Source organism: Urocampus carinirostris, chromosome 3 (assembly GCF_059441175.1).
Source record: "Urocampus carinirostris isolate Australia breed hairy pipefish chromosome 3, RoL_Ucar_1.0, whole genome shotgun sequence".
In the NCBI taxonomy this organism is placed as follows: Eukaryota; Metazoa; Chordata; class Actinopteri; order Syngnathiformes; family Syngnathidae; genus Urocampus; species Urocampus carinirostris.
The window spans coordinates 64,909,707-64,931,362 of record NC_142351.1 but is presented as its reverse complement, the minus strand read 5'-3'; the positions used below and the strand labels follow the sequence as shown (position 1 = coordinate 64,931,362).

Sequence of the window (21,656 nt, the reverse complement as noted above, 5' to 3'; positions counted from 1 at the left end):
GCAATGGCGTAATGTGTCGTAAGATTGTGATAACTTAAAAAAAAAAAAAAAAAAGTTCAGTATTTTTGGGGTTTCATGAGACGTTGTCTAATAATTACCACGACACATTGTTGTGGCCAAGAACAGAGCTAAATCGTATACATTCACAGAAAACACTACAGAAGCCCAAAAGATTCTACTTGGCAAAATTTGGAAGCCTAGTTCCATATCTTCTTACGTAAGCAAGAAAGAATTTCAGGCAGCAACAAAATGTCACACTGATTCAAATGAAGGACACAAGGAGATGTATAACAAGGGAAGTGATCAAAGCTGACCAGGGGGGCATTTATTAAAAAATGGAAAAAAAAGATTCAGTAGAGAGTGTGGAACCGGGACCGCTGAGCAGGGAACCTGCGGGGGCTTTTGGGGTGGCTAAAATCTTTAAAAGGAAGCTTTTGGGACAAGAAGGGAACTGAAGGATGTCTGGGAGGAGACATTTGAAATCTTGAGAGATTTGGGAGTACATTTAAAAAGATGGCACAAGTGGATCCTGGAACGAGGAGGGAAATGGAGAAGAAAGTCTTGGGAGGAAAAGCTTTATTAATGAGATAGGGGGAATGAACATAAGGCGCTCCGAAGAGGGAGGAAGAAGGAAACTAATAATAAAAAACTCAATCCATTCAAAAACAAGGCTGGTAATAATAAAAAGTCCTATATAAAACTCAAGGCGTCTTCCCAAGAGGTATAAGATCAAACAAGCCAATACTGAATGTCTGTCACAGCTGCCTTTAAATACTAACGTCTCAAGGAAAACAAGGTGTTCCCAATTAGCAAATCAGTAACCCTGCACCCTCTGGCTGGCGTTGGGGTGCTTCAACGTCACAAGCTATGGATAACAATAGCAGCAAGCCATAGCCTGCTTAACAAGAGAGACTAAAAAAGGAAACTGTTGAAAAAAAAGTGAAAAATGCCTGAAACATGTGACTGGCCATCTCATGCAGGGCCATGTGCAGAAATTGCCTGTTAAATGCCAAAAAGTCGTTGCAGTCAAATAGCTGCCAAACAATTAAACTAAAATTAGAAGTCTTGTTTTTGCTAACTCCGGGCACTCCGGTTTTCTACCGCATTCCAAAAACATGCATGTCAGGTTTATTTGGCCGGTCCAAATTGTCCCTAGGTGTGAATGAGTGTGCGAATTGTCTGTCCCTGTGTGCCCTGTGATTGGCTGGCAACCAGTTCAGAGTGTCCCCTGCCCACTGCCCGAGGATAGCTGGCATGGGCTCCAGCACTCCCGCGACCCTACTGAGGATAAGCGTTGCAGATAATGGATGGATGGATGTTTTTGCTAATAATTTGAATCAATTTTGTTTTATTTAAATGAACAAAGTGTTATCATGCCATAAGGGGTCGTTATACAAAACACATTGGGACTTTACACGTTAGTATCAATTTCAGTTATTTTATTACAATCTATCAAGTGTGTATAATAACAAAGTTAATCTGCATGTACTCGAAGCTCGCGGTTGGAGTTACGGCCAGCTGGACGGCAACATTGCGCTGCAGTTCTTCTGCTGTACTCTCTACCCAGCATGCCTCTGTGCCATCTCGGCTTCACTCTGCTACAACATGTGCCCTTCCTCCGCAGGTTTGTCTCCACATTTTGCATTCAATCTTATTCAAAACATCTGCCAAACAAAATGTATTAGTGAATGGTGTCATCAATTAAATTCCTTTACCAGAATAGTTGTGTACAGTGATCCCGGGATACACTGAAAAGACCGAAATGTTAGTTATTGGTCCATCTAAATGCCGTGACTTATTCTCAAAAACTGCTGTGAACATTGACAACTGTCACATCACACAGAGTGACTCAGTTAAAAATTTGGGTGTCATATTTGACCCTGATCTATCCTTTGAAATGCATGTAAAGAAAATTACTTGAACCGCTTTCTTCCATCTTCGTAACATTGCTAAAATCCGTTCAATACTGTCTCAGTCGGATGCGGAAATTATAATTCATGCGTTTGTTACCTCCCGTCTCGATTACTGTAATGCACTACTCTCTGGTCTCCCGAAGTCTAGAATCAAGTCTCTTCAGCTTGTACAAAATGCCGCAGCGAGGCTTTTAACTGGGACAAAAAAGTATGATCACATAACACCGATTTTGGCTAACCTGCATTGGCTCCCAGTTAGCCTTAGATGTGATTTCAAGGTTCTCTTAGTATTATACAAAATCATACATGGACTTGCTCCCTCTTATCTTTCAGATCTGATTTGCCCCTATGTCCCGGTCCGAAGCCTACGATCTGAGACTGCCGGTCTTCTGGTGATCCCAAGAGCAAAGAAGTGTTCTGCTGGTTCAAGAGCGTTCTCCTACCGGGCACCGGTGCTGTGGAATGTTCTTCCCCCTGAGATCCGATCTGCACCCTCAGTGGAAATGTTCAAATCTAAACTTAAAACTCACTTCTACTCCATAGCATATGAATAACCTACTCTTCTCGTCGGCTGAAAAATAGTCTGTGTAATATAGTGTACTAATCTGTGAAGCCCTTTGAGACTCTTCGTGATTTAGGGCTATACAAATAAAAATGACTTGACTTGACTTGATCATTATTACGTTCTGAGGTGGGGATTGCTAAGTGAAACTACTCTATGGCAGGGGATAGAATCCAAGTAATTTAGATCCTTCAGTGCCCCAGTTAAAAAAAGAATGACAAAATAGTATATAGTGTGTACTACTTATATGTGAAAATGATTAAATAACAATATGAACTTGTAAGAGGAAAAAATACATTTCAATTTTGACATGACTTGAAATGGTTGAGTGGATAGCAGGTGGATGCTGAAAAAGGAGGAAAGTGTGGATTAAGAATGAAACAGATCCTAAAATGTCCCATTCCGAGGATTGTCATGCCCATAGAATACATCCTTACTTTGATCGTTACAATCATGGTTAGCTACTCATGTGCCTCCTTTGTATTTTTTAATTTAGGGCGGCATTAGCTCAGGATGTAGAGCGCTCGTCTTGGGATCAAGAGATCGCAGGTTCGATATCCGGCTCCTCCTTGTTATATGTTGATGTGGGCAAGACACTGAATTTCCTTAATGCCCCAAATAAGCAGGTTTGCGCCTTGCATGGCTGCATGACTGCTATTGGTGTGTGAGTGTGTGTGTGAATGGGTGTGAAGCACATTGTAAAGCGTTTTGGGAGGACTTTATTGACTTGAAAAGCGCTATATAAATGCAGACCACTTACCATAATCGTAATCTTCCTTTTCCTGGTTATCATGTGTGCTTCACCCATTAGAATCAATGTAAGGCTTGTGCCTCATACCAGAAAAATACAGCACAAAAATACATTATTGTATCGCCCACAATTCTTCACGAAGCATATGAGATTCTAGACTGAGAAGAGACAGGAGGTCATTGTGGGAGGGAGTTCAGCCAATAGCATATTAGCATTTCCATGATGCTGTGACGCAAACCAATATCAGACCATCATTTTATATGGCGTCGACCAATAGCAGACAGGCATCTAAGAGAAATAACTGCCCTCATTGGTCCTAGGATGAGCGCTATACCCCCTGAGCTACTGCTGCCCTAAATAATTTTGTAGCAATCTACTGCCAAAACTGGGTGTATTGGTGTGACACCCTTACTGTAAACTGTAGTCATTTGAGTCAGTCACCACAGGTGTGCCCCCGGGCTCTCTCCGGTGGCCTCTCCTCTTTATAACCTACCTGCTCCCCTTAGGCCATATCTTCCGTGAACACATTTTCTTCCACTGCTTCCCGGATGACACCCACCCTATCTTTCCCGCAAACCCAACTTCACACTCCCACCATCCTACCTCACCTCCTGCCTATCTTAAATAAAATCAAGGTTCACCATCAACTTCTTAAAACTAAACTGCAATAAAACTGAAATACTTCTCATTGGCACCAAATCCACCCTCTAACTGAAGCTGACCTTTTCTCTTTCCATTGACGGTTTCTCAGTTTTTTCACTCCCCTCGGGTCAAAAGACTGTGTGTCATCCTCAACAGTGCACTCTCCTTTAACTCTCGTAAAAAAATAACAGCATCCGATCTGCTCACTTTTTACCTGCGTTTCATCAACCGCCTTTCAGGCGCTCTGTCCCCCAGCTCTGGAACTCATTGCTGCCTGACCTCCGGACTTTAGCCACCCTGTACACAAAATTCAAATCCCACCTCTTCAGACTTGCCTTTTCATGATCATCTGCTTCACATAACGCCTTTGATTTAACTCTACTAGGTTTTTATTTGATATATTGCTTGCCTGTTTTTATGGGGGATAAAGAAAGACAGAAAGAGAGACAGAGAGACAGAGAGAGAGAGAGAGAGGGATAGAGACAAAAAGACACAGAGACAGAGGAACAACAAAAGAGAGAGAAAACACAACAAAAGAGTAAGAAAGAGAAAGAGAACAGAAGGGTGAAACAGATAAAGAAAGACAGAGAGAAAGGTAGAGCAAGACCAAGAGAGTAAGAAAGAGAGAATAAATAAAAAGACAGGGATGACAAGAAAGAAAGAGAATAAATGGAGATAAGGAGAGAGAGAAAGAGAGAAAAAGTAGAGAGCCAAAGAGGACAAGAAAGATAGAGAAAGAAAGAGAGAACAAATACTTAGACAAAGAAGGAGAGAAAGAAAGAATGAAGGAGAATAATAGAGAGAGGGCAAGAGATACAGGAAATAGACTGATGGATATAAAGAAATACAAGAAATAGAAAGAGAGAGGAAGAGAAAGAGCAATTGAGGAAAGAGAGAGAAACAGAGAGAGAGTAAAAAAGAGAGAGTGTGAGAAAATGGGAAAGAGAGAAAGAGAGAGAGAGAGAGAGAAATACAGCTTTCGTTCCTTCGCGAGAGTTACCTGTTATTTTTCCCATGTGCTTCTCTCAGCATAATCTTGTGGGCGGAATCAAAAACTTTTGCGGGCCTGATCCTACGGGTCGCATGTTTTTCCCTATGCTATAGTATATATTTTGGGGAACGTTTTATCAATTTCGGGGATCCCAGAGGTGAGGACCATGTTGAACGGGATCCACCTGCCACAATACTTGTCCCTTACCAACATGCTGACGAAATTCCTCTGTCTCATTTGTACGCTTTCAGCCGGTGTTATGCCGAGAATTGTATAACCGGCAGCAGCGTTTTTCTGGGAAAACTGGTAAGAGGCTGTTTACCTGCATAGGCACAGTTTTAAATGACGATTTCAGGTTGTTTGTTTTCTTCAGGGTCCGTTTGTGCATCTTTGCACCAAGCTCCTCTCTCTGTTACCCACAACAAAAGAGGTATTAGTGTGTCAAGGAGATTAAATTCAACAAAAGCATTGCACAACTTAAAGTACTTTTTTCCATCATTTTATGATTAACAGGATTATCTTAAAATAAAGAGTATACAATATTATGTATACAGTAAAATACATGTACAGGACTGTCTAAAAAAAATCAGAGTGTCTTGGTAAAGTTCTATATTTTCTGTCATGCAATTAAAAAAATAAGAATATAATTAATTCTGAATTAATTACAATTCAACAAAAATATTGCAAGCTTTTTAATATTTCAATATATATATATTTATATATATATATATATATATATATACGTTTTGCCCTGTTTGTTACTCTGTCTCTTTAGTTTTTATTCTAGCCGGCTGCTTTACCGAAAAACACCTCCAGGGAAAACAAGGCACCCTCTTGAAAATCGCTCAATTGCATTATGCGTTTCTGTTTGTGCTTATTGTCTGGAAGGAAGCAGATGGAGACATGTTAGTGGTAGCTGCCACGGTTGGTTTTGGAAGCTGCTTTGGAGCGCCACTAAGTGGTAAGAAATTAAAGAAATAATCAAGTCTTCCTGAATTCTACAGTAGTATGAAAACGTAGCTGAACCCTTTGGAAATTCACATATATCTGCATAAAATTGCCATCAAATGTTATCTGATCTTTGTCAAATCATACAGATGAAAAAACACCGCTTAGCTCAATAGGGTCGCGGGGGTGCTGGAGCCCATCCCAGCCATCATCGGGCAGTGGGCAGGGGACACCCTGAACTGGTTGCCAGCCAATCGCAGGGCACACAGGAACAGACAACTCGCTCGCTCATTCACACCTTGGGACAATTTGGACCAGCCAATCCACCTGAAATGCATGTCTTTGGAATGTGGGAGGAAACCGGAATGCCCGGAGGAAACCCACGCAAGCAGGTGGAGAACATACAAACTCCGCACAGTAAAGGGGCAGATTTATTTTCTTAAAATATTTATCTAAGTGAATTCCATCGAATTTAGCCGAATTATTGTTGAATTAGTGTAATTAGTCTTCGTCGAGCCTCCCTCTAATTTTTCTGTCTGATATTCCATCTCTTTTTCCGTCTTCCCTCTTCTGTCTTATGCCCACGTCTTTTCACAAGCTGCGGTGTTGGCTCTTCCCCCATGGGGCGTGTTGACTGCTCCTGTGGGGCGTGCCGACTCCTCCCAGATGCCAGCTTCACCACTTCCTCGCCGAAAGGCGCCGCCACGTCTAAGGAAAACTCACAACAAGGAAGCTTATCAGAAAAACTTCTCCAAACAATGTCTCCTTTCCCACGTCACAGGCTCCTCCGGCGTCCGCCCTTGTCCCCGTTCTCGCTGTTTTCTGTAAACATCATTCTTGTCTGAGCCGCACTGACCCCAAGCCTTCCCGGTGAAAAATCCTCACTGCATTCAATAACTGTAATTTGTATAAAATTGTATAAAATCCCTTATAGTCAAATAGATAAAATATAAAATCCTTCAATGCAGATAATAACATTCTTTAGGTCCAGGTGCTACTCTTCTGACTCATCCTGATTCGTCCTTCTTGCTTATTTGGTTGCTTATTTTGATACTTTTTGCTATCTGGAGATGGAATAAGAGCTTGCTCGGTCCACTCCACGCATCGGCCCGGTATTGCAGTACCTCCGGGAACGGTGCATTCGCAATGATCGCAGCAAGGCATTGAGGCTAGGGCCTTAGCTCGGCCATTTGGCTGAGAGTAAGTGTCCCGGCTCCTTGGCTTTGTAGCGTATTATTTTTTTCTGTTCCCTCCTTGTTCCAAGATCACCCACTCCACGACCTGCAACTCCAGCCATCTTTTTAAAGGTACTCCCAAATCTCCCCTTTATCTCTCTTCCAAGATTTTTGCCACCCTAAAATCCCCTCTCAAGTTGCCCTCCTCTGCAGCTCCTGTCCCACACTCCATTCTCTCTAATAAAGTTTTTTTATTCAGTTGTTGATGGGATTTTATGAAAAATATGTGAGTCATTCCAAAAGGTTCAGATACTTTTACATACAATATTACCATCCCTCCACCCACAAGTTAGTTAAGGAACCAGCCTATTATTAGTCTATTATTGTTATTTGCTCAAGCTATTAAGAAGCTTGGCCAAGTTAATAAGGTCCTGTTGTGTTAGTTTTCTTCCTTCCCCTCTTTTTTTTCTGTGTTCTGCGGCGCATTGACCTTCTGCTTGCTGTCAGTGTGGAGTGGCGACAAATGTGAATGATATTCTTAATAATAATAATAATAATAATAATAATAATAATAATAATAATGATATTCTTGACTGCAAATAGAACAAGATATATAGAAGAGTCCCCAGGATACGACACAAATCTCAGATGGGGATTTGTTAGGTGAAATTGTCCTGGTGGGGTAAAGAACCCTATGGTATTTGGCTAATCTGTCCTCAACCCCCAACACCCTGGCCAAATACTGTACATTGAAATTGGATAAACATGCTAAACAAAAAAAATTAGTATATCATATGTACTACTGATATACGTGTATATGGTCAAAGGTGGGGTGCGTGGTTTGAGGTTTCCTTAAAAAGTTTCAAATGCAATATTTTTTTTACTAAGCATGTTTTAAAATTGCCCAACAGAGTTTTTATATATTTTTTTCATCTGCTTCTATCTTACTTTTACCCTTGGCGATAGACCAACAAGGCAGGGGGGATGGGTGAGAGGAGATTGACTTCACTAGCGTGCGGGCGGTTTGCTTATATTATAGGATCAAAATGGTGAAATTGAAAAAGGACTGTTTCAAATACATTCCAAATGCCAAACCGACCCCCCAAAAAGATGAAAAAGCAAGAGTTTATCAAAGAATTTCACATACTTGCACACGCAACAAAATGAGCTGCAATGATGATCAACCTGTAGATGGCATTAGCCAGTACAAAATTTTGAAGTTACTGACACCTTATAAATATAAATGTAAAGAAAAATTGACAGTTCATTTACCTTTGGTGTGACTTGAGCTGGTGGAGTTGGTTGATGCAGAGGTGCAAGGAAATGAGGAATTCAAACTAAAACTGATTTTAAAATTTCTATTTACGAGCACTGCCGTTGCTCTTGTTGCCTCCTTTTTAAAGGGGTGTTCATTGTTTAATACCTCTTACTGGTAGAAAAAAAACGTTATTCATTAAGAATGCACTACTTGTATTGTTTTCAATAATAAGCAAAAACACATGAACGTGCTTTTCTTTTTTTTTTTTTTTTTTTTTCAAAATACTCGTGTTTCAGGAATTTCTTATTTGTTTTGAGGTTTTTGAGCTTTCCCTTGCCCTCATGTAGGTTTTAGAACAGGGGATGGTGTAATAATAGTCTGTGGTCAGTGCAGCCCTTTGAGACTCTTTGGGATTAAGGGCTATACAAATAAACATGACTTTTAAATAACATGAGAATCACCTAGAGGGAGATGACGTGATTGTATGCCATCTTGTTGCCAAAGATGCCCCCCAAAAATTTAAGAAAGGCTTGGTAAAATAAATGAGAAACAAACTTTTTTTCTGTTTGGTCACTTTGAGCCTCTGTAGTTTGTATTTTTTTTTTGTGTTTTTTAGCATTTATTTTCAGTCGCACAACACAATACAGTGACATCTAGTGGTCAAATGTTACACACTGTTGCTTTAATGATTCGTTGATTGGTTATGGCCATAATCCTTAGTGAGGATAACAATGTTTGAGCCGTTTCTTAAAAAAAATTCAAGTTTCCTTTCTATGGTTATCATTTTTTGTCTTTCCCTTTACTGCAAGTCTTGGGACCAATAGCTATACAAATTAGTTTGTTAAACAAGATTTTGAACTGAACAAACACAGATGAGCGAGCTATGTGGAAGTGAATTTAGCCAATAGCATAACATGGTGCATTTAATATGGTTTCGACCAATAGCATACAGGCAGTGTTGCAACTTGTCATATGTTGGGGTCTGCTGTGCCTCGTTCCACCAGAGGGCACCAACCGTGGTTAGAACTGGTACAGGTTTGTGGAGATCGGATACACCTGTGTCTAATATACTCACCTATTAAAAGGACATTTTGAACAGAAATCTTTGTTGGGTCATTTTGAGTTCCTCTGCCATTCTAAATTAATTACCATTTTCATTTCCACCTCTATGTCAGGTTATTATTCTCTGTTTGTCTCTGGTTTCTTTGTTACTTTATTCCTAGCATTTTCCATTTCCAGGTTTGTTTTTTGTTTCTGATTTCTAGTTCGGGCATTTTGTTAATTGTTTTGTGTTAGATGCATTGTGCCCATTTTGGTACATTGGTCTTGGTATTGTTAATAGACACCGTCCTTGTTTTGATCACCCCTGCTTCTAATTTGCGCCTTAAGGCCCGGTCACACAGCCTTTTGCGTCTGTATCGCGGGTAAAATTTAGCGATTTTTCTTTTTGCCCGTGGTTGCCCGCGGTGGAAAATGTGCAAAATTGGCCGGCAACTGTTCCGCGTCCTACCGGCGACTGTTCCGCGTCCTTATCGCTGGTAACCGCGGCTGCATCGCTGTGCCGCCCGCGGTTACCAGTGGTCTAAAGTTTTGAGCAGCGCAAAACTTTTTCGCGCAGCCAGCCGTGTGTGAATTTCTTACCGCGTGTAAAGCACTGCTGTATCTCGTCTGTATCGCTATCTCAAAAGCGTCCAACAGCGTCTGCTTCACGGGCAGAAATTTCTGGCTGTGATTCAGCCTCGATACGCCCGTGAAAGGCTGTGTGACGGGGTCTTAACTCACATAGGTCCATCCCCTGCAAAACGTAACAGAATAACCAGACGACAAAAGGACCCAGGGTGAGACTCCCATATCCTTGTCCCGATGGCAGCTTTTTGGCTCCTGTCTCAACAGCAAGAAGAACCCCAGCCGCCCCTGATTCCCGTCTCTGTGGCAAAGAGTGGACCCCTCACCCACCTCCTAGTTTCCTTATCTTTCCGCAAGGAGAAGGCCTCCCGACCACACTCTAGACCTGCCGGTGAGAAGGCCCCTTGGTCTTGCCTTGGTTTCCTGTCTTGGCGGTGAGACTTTTGTATGTGATCAGGCACCCATTACACAAGCAGCAAGGGATGATTTTTTGTTTAATATTCTTTATTCTTAATATTTTTCAACCCACAATGTGCTGAGGCTGTGAAGTACGATGTAGTGAGTGATTACGGTATAATTGAATTCAAATTGTGTTTCATTGACATATTGTTAAGGATTGATCTTTCACTTGAAGACAGGCCACTTTCAGTTGTGCAAGCGATTTCCCTGATGCACTTTTCACAGTGAGGTTCGACAGGACTCATACAGAGTCTTATCGCCGTACATCTGCCACACAACCCTTTTAATGCTCTTGCAGCTTCTGAGGAAGGAATCGATACAGCCAGCTTCCAAAAAGCTTTCCGGAAAGCTATTTATAGCAAAGATTGAATCGCATATAATTTCTTACCCCATTTCAGATATCCTAAAGCCATAGTATATACTATATAGCGACCCCTAGTCGTATAAAAGTACTTCATTTATTTAAATACAGCTCTATTAATCCAAATAATTTGCAAAACACATGTAAAATCTCACAAACATGTTTTTTATTTGTAGGTTGAGAAAATTGTAGTTTTATTTCACAACTTGATATCTCTTTTGAAGAAGCTGACATGTTTAGCCACCATCTTCATACTATGGAAGCCCGAATTACCATTTTCACCAGGTAGATTGTCCCAGTCCTGCTTTATGCTTTCACCGCTTAGTCCTTGTTGGAATTTAATTATCAAAATGTACCGTTTACCTAATTGTTCGAAATAGTTATCTGACTCCATTAACCAAATACAACCTACATTCACCCAACAATTTATGCACGCTCGTTTCTTGAGGGAAAAATGATCAGGAAGCCGTCATTTCCACACGGGGACAGGTTTAATTTCCCTAACAAAAGAACTAAGTGAACTCCATCGAAGACGGCCGAAGAAGCGACGTTGGAGTCTCTAGGAAACCTTTTCTGAAGTCCTTTAGCTTTCTCCTATTGGCCATCTTCGCATAACGGTGTGCCGGCTCCTCCCATGGGCATGCCAAGGAAGCCCAACGTGGGCTTCACAATCTCATAGACGAGCGTCTTAATGTCTGGCTTCCTCAAAACAACGCCTGCGTCAACCGTCAGAGTCCTGTTATCAAAATTCCAGTGACAAAATATTATGCATTTCGAACAGCCTGTCCTGTCATCGAAATAAAGCCCACTCGGTGAAAATCTTGCATTAAACTCAATAAATGTAACTTGTATTCAATCGTATGCAATCCTTTATAGTCAAATGTATTAAATCCTTCACCCTGTATGTGATTGTTGCCAAGTTCCATCATTTGGGCATTCTCTTTGTTTGTCACGGTTTCCTTCATTAACCACTCATGTTAGCCACTTTCACCACAAGCCACTATTATTATAGTTGGTTGCTCCTGATTCATCCTTACACAGTTGTCTTGCAAGTAAACATTGCCAGGTTACCTGATTCAGGCAGCTGTCACTTCTTTCTAATATACCTTTTCTAGCCACTAGGATTCAGGCCTTTTGCGAACCGCAATTGTTATTGTTAGCTGGTCCTGCTTTGTCGTTCCATGTCATGTTTACAGCTGATAATGCAAGTGAACATAGGCGAGTGTCCCAATTCAGGCCTCCGACATTTTTTCTATTGTTATCTTCTCTAGCCACTCATGTTTTTTTACTGTTTTATTATCTGTCACTCAAGTTAGCACTTGGCTGCAGGCTATGGTTCACCGTGAGCCGCTATTATTATTTCCAGCTACTCCTCCTCCGTCCTTTAGTTTCAGTCACCTTCCACAGCTCTTCATGCAATTGAAAATTGGCATGTTTCCTGATTCTGGTATCTGGCTCTCTTCTCTAATGTTTCTTTTCTCGCCACTCATGTTGACCACTCGGGCGTGACCTTCCACAGTTGTTCATGCCAGCTAAAGTTATTTAGCTCCATGATTCAATCTTTTACTGGCCTTTTTCATAGCTTCCCAAGCTAACCGCTTACATCAGATCCGATCAACTCAAGCTGTTACTCTTTTAAGCTGCTCTGGGTGTATTCAGCTTGCTTTGTTTTTGTTTTTTGGCGAGGGTTAACACTAACTTTCATATTCTGTCACTGGCTAAAATTCATCCTTGCCCATGCAAGAAAATATGGACATAGGCTTCTGAATTTTGCAAAGTGGTATTCTTTTGGCTTTTGCAGTATAGCTTATTTAAAAGCACACACTATTTTAAGCTAAAACTATCAGGCAGGATTTAAGGAAAACTGAGATCACTTGCGCTCGTTTCTTGGTTTTATTGAAAGGAAGGAAATGACAAGGTGGGATTCTTCGATCCGTTGGTTGGCGGATTGACAGAACTTGACAGGCGGGTGAAGGCTTGGCGGGAATGGTCGCGGACAGTCGTAATCGTAGTGTTCGGAAAAGAGTTCAGGAGTCAGACGGGCAGGGCAGATTTACAGAAACGGGTCGGCAACGGAGATCAATCAGAAGAGAACAGGGAGCAGGCAAAGAGTCAGAGGTACGAGCTTACTGAGCTGAAGGCAACAGGTAGCATGAGTACAATCGGATAAAAGTGTTACCGGAAGCTGGGGATTTAAATGTACAGGGTGCGCCAATCAGCTGTCCTGGCTGTTGGCGCCAAATCCTGAACACAGGTGTTCCCGATCCGGGTGATTGTGACAAAAACGACATCTAGTGATGAATTATTACACCCGGTCACCTTAACTCAGATCATTACACACTGTCACTTTAATCCTGCATGATCCGTGCCAGTCTCAAGCTATTGTATAGGAGTAAAAACAATGTACCGTACATGTATTTGTGTATGATGAGACCAGTGATTGCTTTGGGTTGAAAACTTCAATGCCATGTTAATAGATTCAATTTAATTTAGGTAGACATTCAGGTTCAGCTTTTAGTCAGTGCTCAGTGAACTTTAATGAAAGAGGACCTGATTTGTTTTGTCCTTGCAGAGACTCTTCAGGTGTTGTTTCAAACCAATTTCCCCTCGACGGTGCCTTTCCTGCCACCAGAGATTTTGCTCTTTGCTCTGCTGGGGTGAGCTGATTCCGACTCCTCACTTCCAATTTATTTCCATACCCTGAGAACATGTCTGACTTATTTACATTCACGTTAGAGCATGTGGAAACTCTGAGCTGTTGTGTTGTTGTTCCAATTAGCTTCACCTCGGCTTCTAATGACTTTTTCTTGTGTGTGTGATTTTGTGCCGGAAACAGGTTGCTATGTGGAGCCATGAGCTGCTTGTACCTCTCCTTGCATTGCCTCATGCTAAAGCTCATCACCACAAATACCTTCCTCAATAACGTGCTGAAAACAGAGTGAGCACACACAACAAAATCACCAGTGTTAGCTAGAAATTGTAAATTAATGTTGTTGAGTCTCTGATAAGAATTTCCCCTATATATATATATATATATATATATATATATATATATATATATATATATATATATATATATAGAGAGAGAGAGAGAGAGAGAGAGAGAGAGAGAGAGAGAGAGAGAGAGAGAGAGAGAAAGAGAAAGAGAAAGAGAGAGAGAGAGAGAGAGAGAGAGAGAGAGAGTCCAGCTCAAGATATAATTCCGTAACATTGTTAACCAGTTACTTCACACATGACATAGGCCAAAGGTGTCCCCTGTTACAGTGCATAGCAGTAAAGCATTTTAGTCTACTTGTACTACAATCAGAGACATTTATTTAAAATTAATTTATCCTGCATAGATATTATGGTGGGCTATGGTAGAATGCAGGGTAAATACGCATACAAGAACAATCTGTAAAAAATAAATATAAGCAAATACAGTAACAATTAGCGACAACTAGCTCCAAAATCAATCAAATGAAAGTAATGGTTCTCTGTGCAGGAAAACACTCTACTCCGCTGCAGTCAAGTTCTTTTTGGCATCGCTCAGCTTCCCTCTTTCTCTGGGTCAACACATGGCCTCCAAGGTAAGTCTTCATCAGGAAAATGACTCTTTCCTACAATATTTGTGCCAAATTTGTCTTTATTGTGGGCCACATCACATTTTATGGGTGCCCTGAGGGGTCCATCTTCTAACAATAAAACCCCACAACGGGCATAACTGAGAACATAACTGGGACAGTAATAGAAATAAAATGGGGAAAAACGAATTTATTATGTTTGGTGAAACAACAAAGGTCGATATCATTAGTCAAAGGTTATTTAATTTGGGAATCTAAAGATACAGGCGTATGTGACGGTTTGAATCGTTTGAAACTCCAAACAGTCTGAAGCTGAGCTGCACTACGTTTGTTATTTTTGTCTCAAACCCGAACGAGGCAGTTACATTTCTTGCCCCTAATCTTAAATACTGTTTCCAAACATGTTCTCAACAATGTACAGTATTCAATATCATTCATTTAGCACCTTTTTAACCCTTAGGATATGCAAGTGCACATGATGTACATTTTCATATTTTTGGTATTTTCAATCAAAGAGAGAGCATTGGAAAGTAAACACTTCAAATTTCAAATTTCCCCAGGGTCTTGAAAACATATAAATGTTCAAAATGGCATTGTGCGATATGTATGTGTGATATGTATGTAGTCAATTGTATGCCAAGTTAAAATATTGTTGACTGTTCACACTTTTACACCAGCTGGTAGCACCAAAGTCCAAATAATAGTGGTTTAGAGGCAAAATTAATTGGTGAGGTTTTGGGGGAAACTGCTGTTGTCCCAAAAAAATGACGTGTATTGAAAACAATTTTGTCACCACTCTTCGACTTATCCAAAGCTCTACTTAGGCCTTATGAAATATTCAGGGAGAGGTTTTGTGTATTTGTATATATAGTTCAGTTGGTTTTCTTTATAGCCACTTGTACTCTCCTAAGGGGGCGGGATTAGTATATACATTAAAAGCAATATATGTTGGGCTAGGTGCAAAGCCACCAAAGATTTAGGTAGTTCAAAAATATTCTCGAATGACTGAGTTATTACACTTTTATGTTTACGTACAAAAAATTAACAATGACATAAATTGTCCTAGGTTTTTGAAAACTGCTATTGTCACTTTTAGGACTTGTACTATCCAAAAGGGTGTGGGGGATAAATAATGAAAAAAAAACGATTTTTTTTTTTTTTTTTTTTGAACAAATTTATTGACACTAATAACAGAAAACAAACAGTGTGAGGTTTGAACAACCCCTCACGACAATCTCAACAGCAATCAAGCACATTCACAATATTATATTCCATTATGACGTTTAACAGCAAACACAATGTGAGGTTTGAACAACCCTTCTCGAAATGTCCGATGGTACTGAACCTTTTGAGTGGTTGAAATTAAAAGAATATTTATAAATAACGGAGTCGTCACCATTTAGGTTCAGGTCCAAATAATGTTCACTGATGTGCATTGTGTCACAAAAGAAAACAGCAAGTTGGTTACAAATACATAATGAGCCATCATGATAAAATTTTCCTTGCAGCAAATTTTGAGGATAATGCACCACGTGACTACTTAGTTGAAAGATGTAATGACTTTTAACTTCATTACAATATTGATGAATCACAGTGCATTTCATTGCTTTGATTAAATTAAAGAAACCAGATTCTTGATGTCATATTTATTTTGAGGATTCGCAAAAACAACATCTCGATGGAATGTGCTGGGCTAAAAACAGTGCAATAATACATAGCATGCATTTTCTAATAGGTAAAGTTTTTGAATAGGTAAAGTATATAAAAATAAACTAATACACTTTAAGTTTAATTTATGAGCAAATGCCAAACAAGTAAAACGCAGCGGTATCCCCTGCTGGCGCTAAATGCCCTTGGTTTGCTGATAGGTTATATTGTCTTCCATTTTTGGCCCTTTCCTTCGCCATCTTAGAATATATTTCATTTTGAAATTAATTTTATTGCCCATGCACTGCTGGAACTTTTATTTTGTTTTTCTATTTTTATGCATTCCCACTTGAGTTTATAAAGTGTGGTGCGGTTCCGGTGTAAAACTCAACTGTTAAAATAAACCAGTGGCAAACATTAAAAAAAAATGTCTTCCCCGATTGTTTTTAATCAAATGTGTTAGCTCAGAAAATATTCCGGGTCATCCATTCTTATGCGTTAAAGTAGGCTAAATGATGAAGCATAATATTGGAAAACTACAGTAAGCTAAACATTTTGAGTGGAAATTCTTCAACTGATCTAGCCCCCCTCAGAACACAAATTTTAGATCCAGCCCAAGAGTCTTACTGAGTTTGACATCTATGCTATCTAAATCTTTGACAGCAATGTTCTTTTGAATATTGTTTTTTAATAGAATCGTGTACCTGCCTTATTTTCTTTTCCTTTTTCAAAAAAAAATCAGTCCACCATGAAGGAACTACTCACAACTTTACTGGCAAACACATCTTGGACGTTTCAATCTAGCAACTCTTCCGGACATCTGGAGACAGAGAAGAGCTTGTCCGAATATCCCGTCTGCACCTCTCTGGCTGTCTTTCTGCTCATGAAGGTACAATGGAAGGACCAAATGTACTGTGGATATATTTAGCCCTAATATTATGCAGGGACTAGCTGACATTTTCATGGAACAAAGCGCAGTTTAAAGATTACGCAACCTTTTTGGGGAGAGAGATCCACCATATACACCATATATCTTAAGACAAATTTCAGCAAAATCGAATTTTTCAGTGCATTTTATTCCACTATAATGACGTTAGATAATTTAATATAATCTATGAAATAAGAATAATTCCAAGGCCTGTGTCTAATAGCCACAAATATACCAGTTAAAACTTGTCCCCCTCCCGCTATTACTTAAAATCGTTGGGGCTCATTTGGACCTTAATTTTTTTTCAAAATGAATGATTTCAAAACAAGGTGCAAGCAGAGTTCTTTTGTAAAAATGTCACATATACTGCAACCGAGGATACCTACGTATTCACCTTTGGTGCTGACGGCGCGGGGCAGACAGAAGTGCTCTGTGTGCTTGGCTTGCGTTTCTGGCTGATTACAGTTTTTTGTGGGTTCTCATTATTCAGTGTCTCCAACGGTTTGCGGATCACGGATCCCTTAACCGCATGAGTCGTAGGGGCACCAATGAGGATTTAACACTGGATAGCTTTCTCCACTGTTATCGGTTTCTGGCCTGTTTTTGGGTCGTAACAAAGTTAGCACCAGTCCATTCCTTAATACTGTCCGACAGTTCTTTCTTGGTCTTCTCTCCTCCTGCCCCTTTGTGCCCTGCAGAATGATCTTGGCTAGTCCTTATGATCTTCTGACCACCCATACGACTGAAGTTTCTGTCTGCCCACAGTTGACAAAACAGTGAACCAAAATTGTTTAATCAGCTTCCATATGAAGGATTTCTTAGTGACTGTTGGTGTGCCACCTTGACTGTCAACTGTAGAGAGAAGTATGCTCTTTATATACAGGACCAAACCTCACGCATTACTAGCACTGCTCCAGATATGCGCCCAATAGACTCGACTCTACACATATACATTGGAATGCCACAGATGAGAGGTTACGGACCCCTGCTATGAATTGTCCGTATGTTTTAATATGACAGTGAATGGTTTCTGTCTCTATACGGCAATGTAGTGAACTGGCGACTCACTCAGGGCATACCCTGCCTTCGCCCAGAGAATGCTAGAATATGTCCCAGCAGACTACGTGACCCGGCCTAAGCTCAGGGATAAATGAATGAATGGATGAACGAATGAACGAACGAACGAACGAACGAACAAACAAACAAATCAATGAATGAATATATTAATTATGAACAGCTGACTTTCTTTTAGATGTACCAAAATTACAGATCATTATAAAATGGAAAAGTCTGTCTGTGAAACAACTTTCATTTTACTCATCATTTATTTAACTCAGGAATAAACCAATATATTTTTAGCGTTTTCATGTGGGTCTTGCGAGGTCTTGTGAAAAAGCGCTGCTGTGCCGTTAAAGCAGCTTCTAGTCACTTCACCTTTTCACAGCATTTGTTTCCAGTTACTTTGTCTTAGTTAGCACGTTTTGTCTTGCAGTGCCTCTTGATATTATATTATTTGAGAACAGGCACAGTGTCTTGTCAAATTACACAGATGCGGCTTTTTCAGATTTTGGCAAAAAAATGCCTCAATTTCCACTCGCCTGGAAGCGTTGGCCCTCACAGTCAACTTTCCTTTTTTATTTACAGTCGCCATTTTGGAAATGGGGTTGGCTATAATTATCACAGAAACCCAAAGGCAAGGTTGCCAAAGGGCTACTGCCATTTGGTGAAGTGATGATTTTTTTCCATATGTTTTTTGTACAAATGTATATTATACTGCTGTCAACATTACTGGAAGGCCAAATATCATTAATGTAATGAGAGAAGCCACGGGCCAGTAAAAATGTGATTATGGGCCATTACTAGCCCCCGGGCCGAGCTTTGGACGTGAACGGGTCAAGTAGCTGGAGCGGGAGATCAGAGCGTGGTCGATGGACAGAATGGCTCAAGTGGCCGGAGCGGGAGATCAGAGCGTGGTCGATTGACAGAATGGGTCAATTAGCCGGAGACAATCCGGAAGTCAGGGACCGACGAGCAGGATTCAGGTGAGGACGGGACAAACGGGAGCAAGGGTCAAATAGTGCTTGCCTTGCGTATGCGGAGGTTTGCCGATGGACTGACAAGGAGTGAATGGAGGACTGAGTTTAAATAGGAGGGGATCCAATCAGGCAACGAGTAGCAGCTGGCGCCAAACGAGCGGGCACATGTGAGGGCAATGAGTAATCATGACGATTTCTTGCAACGAGTCTTTTTTTAAAAAGAATGTTTGTATCAGGGCAGCACAGCGGCGCAGTGGTTAGCGCTTGTGCGGCACAGTTCATGTCATGGGAACCTGTCGTGGGTTCAAATCCAGCTCCAGACTTCCTGTGTGGAGTTTGTATGTTCTCCCCGTGCTTGCGTGGGTTTCCTCCGGGCACTCCGGTTTCCTCCCACGTTCCAAAAACATGCATTTCAGGTGAATTGGCTGGTCCAAATTGTCCCTAAGTGTGAATGAGCGAATGAGTTGTCTATCCCTGTGTGCCCTGCGATTGGCTGGCAACCAGTTTAGGGTGTCCCCTGCCCACTGCCCGGAGAAGGCTGGGACGGGCAGTTTTTAGTTTTGTTTTTTTTGGTCCAATATTTGAACATTTTGGGTTGCTCTTGAAATAACAAATTGTCCCTGTTGCACTTCCTTATATTCTTCTTTCAATCCTTTCACACCTAAAAAAGGAATATCCCCTTTTTTCGTCCTGTCCGTAATATGCTTTTGTACTTCCCAGCAAGCAATATTTTTGTCCAATTGTTGCGGCAGTGTAAACTCGGCCGGGCAAAAATTTCGCGAGTGTCGTAATGAGAAGTGCGTTTGTGTTTTTGTTTCCCAGTTTTGGATGTTGTTGCTGGCCTGCACTCTGCCTCTTCGAGCCGGGTACTTCATGCCTGTTTTCATTCATGGTGAGTGCTTTTGTGTTATTGAAACATAAAATCAGGACAGTAAAAACCAAAAAGTAAAAAAAAATTGTTTTTTTCTCTTCTGTGGAGAAGCTCATCTTTTAATCTTTTACATGCTTATAAACAGTGCAGTCACTTGAAATCTTCATGTACATTTTAAGCTAGCAAATGTTAATAGTCACCACCCCACTGTTCATAAGATACATCCACTTTGCAAGAAAGTTAAAGACCTATTGTATATTATACAGTGAGCCATAATGGCGTAAAATGATTGATTCATTAGAATATAACGGTATTAATTGTGTAATCTGTATTATTTCATTAAAAAAAATTCAATAATTGTAAGTTTAGAAAAAAGTGGAGCGTCCAGGCCAACTTGATTTTCAAGTTGTTGTGCTGGAGACACAACAAGAATCATGGGCAGAGTCCAGGCACGTTGAGCAGGCCTCGGGTGGGGAGAAGATCCACAGTTTTGGCCCAAAGCTAACTGAAAGGGGAGGAAGGAGGTGTTAGTGGCAGAAGGGTCAAAGGTTAGAAGAATACCGCTACAACATCAAGGCAGTGTTACAGAGCTGACAAGAAGCTGGATAACTTGGGAGGGAGTTGTCAACTGGAAAATTAGTTGGTCTAACCTATGGAAGATGGCACTGGCAAGAACTAACTTCCTCATTCTTGCAACGTATGACGCAATCTCTTGCCTTCGCAACCTCCAGTAGTGGTTAGGTAATAAGGAATTCTACAATGCTAACAACACGAGCCTACTACACATCTTGTCAGGCTGCAAGATCGCACTCACCCAGGGGGGCTATAGATGGCGACATGACCAGGTCCTGGGGAAACTGGCTGAGGTGCTGGAGGGGCGGTTATGGAGCAGCAAGAAATCACCAGCAGGGAGTCACACCAGGGGGACCAGGGGAACAAAGAAACAACAGGTTGAGAGAGGCACCAAAGCCCTTCTCCCCCAACCAGGAGTGGAACAGAAGAGTCCATCTCAAAAGGCAGCTCAAGTTCCCCACAGAGTTAATGATAACATCTCTCCACCCAGACAAGGCATGAGTGGTGCACCTAAACGAGTGCCACCAGAAGGGAAAATCCAGGCCGTCTTTGAGCGAAAGAAAGCCAAGTACTCTGAGCTGACTGCTGATTACCAGGAAGCTGGTTGGAGAGGCAACGATCTACCCAGTGGAGGTCGGCTGCTGAGGCTACATGGGGCAGTCAGCCACACGCCTCCTGTAGGATGCAGGAGGGACAGTGGAGAACCTGAATAGGCAATAAAGGACCCAGCAGAGAAGGTGACAGGGAGATGTCCATGTCACTGCTTCACCATCAGAAAACGTTCCAGTGATTAAAGGAACAAAACATTGACGATTGATGGTTTCTAGCTGACAACCCAGCAGCTGAGCCATGGGCACCGGAGGAGGTGCGACGGGCAGCAATGCCAAACAGGAAACACCAACTACTGCACAGGTACTTCAATTAGATATTTGTAATTCTATAGCTCAATTTGAAATGCCCTTTGAAGAAGCTGACATGGTTGGCTACCATCTTGCTACTACAGAAACCCAAATAACCATTTTGCAACGCTAGCTTGTCCATTTGGTGCATTTAGCCTAATCAGCCATTTACCCTTCACAGAGTCTTGTCATTTAGGCATCTGGCGCTTTTTTACTATTGTTATTGTTAGCTGCTCCAGCGTTAGTCTTTGGTGTCACTCACCTTCAACTGCTGGTCATGCAAGCAAACTCTTGTAATTAAAGCATCTAGAGCTTGTCATATTCCTCTCTCACCTTTTTTCCACTGTTCTTTTCTCCAGCCACGCCATTCCCTGAGATCCGTGATTCAGGGTCCCAATGCTTGACAAATTACGCTTTGCTCTTGCAAACCTTGACTAGCCTTCTTAGTAGCTT

General features: G+C 41.1%; 2 protein-coding genes and 1 pseudogene across 2 annotated transcripts in view; 2 read left to right on the top strand and 1 right to left on the bottom strand.

Annotated features, from left to right (window-relative positions):
- LOC148370476 (zinc finger BED domain-containing protein 4-like) overlaps positions 1 to 21,656 on the bottom strand; it is a 214,916-nt gene that overhangs the window by 76,665 nt on the left and 116,595 nt on the right. The window lies entirely within an intron of this gene.
- The window catches only part of clcnk (chloride voltage-gated channel K), a 44,320-nt gene that overhangs the window by 9,140 nt on the left and 13,524 nt on the right, over positions 1 to 21,656 (top strand). Inside the window, 12 exon segments of the mRNA XM_088329844.1 lie at positions 1,496 to 1,625; positions 5,001 to 5,115; positions 5,215 to 5,289; positions 5,748 to 5,820; positions 6,589 to 6,599; positions 7,426 to 7,507; positions 13,259 to 13,343; positions 13,523 to 13,624; positions 14,171 to 14,255; positions 16,639 to 16,785; positions 19,683 to 19,752; positions 20,527 to 20,981. Of these exon segments, the coding sequence (XP_088185970.1) occupies positions 1,496 to 1,625; positions 5,001 to 5,115; positions 5,215 to 5,289; positions 5,748 to 5,820; positions 6,589 to 6,599; positions 7,426 to 7,507; positions 13,259 to 13,343; positions 13,523 to 13,624; positions 14,171 to 14,255; positions 16,639 to 16,785; positions 19,683 to 19,752; positions 20,527 to 20,981 (1,430 nt within the window).
- Positions 6,817 to 6,953, top strand: LOC148370480 (U2 spliceosomal RNA; annotated as a pseudogene).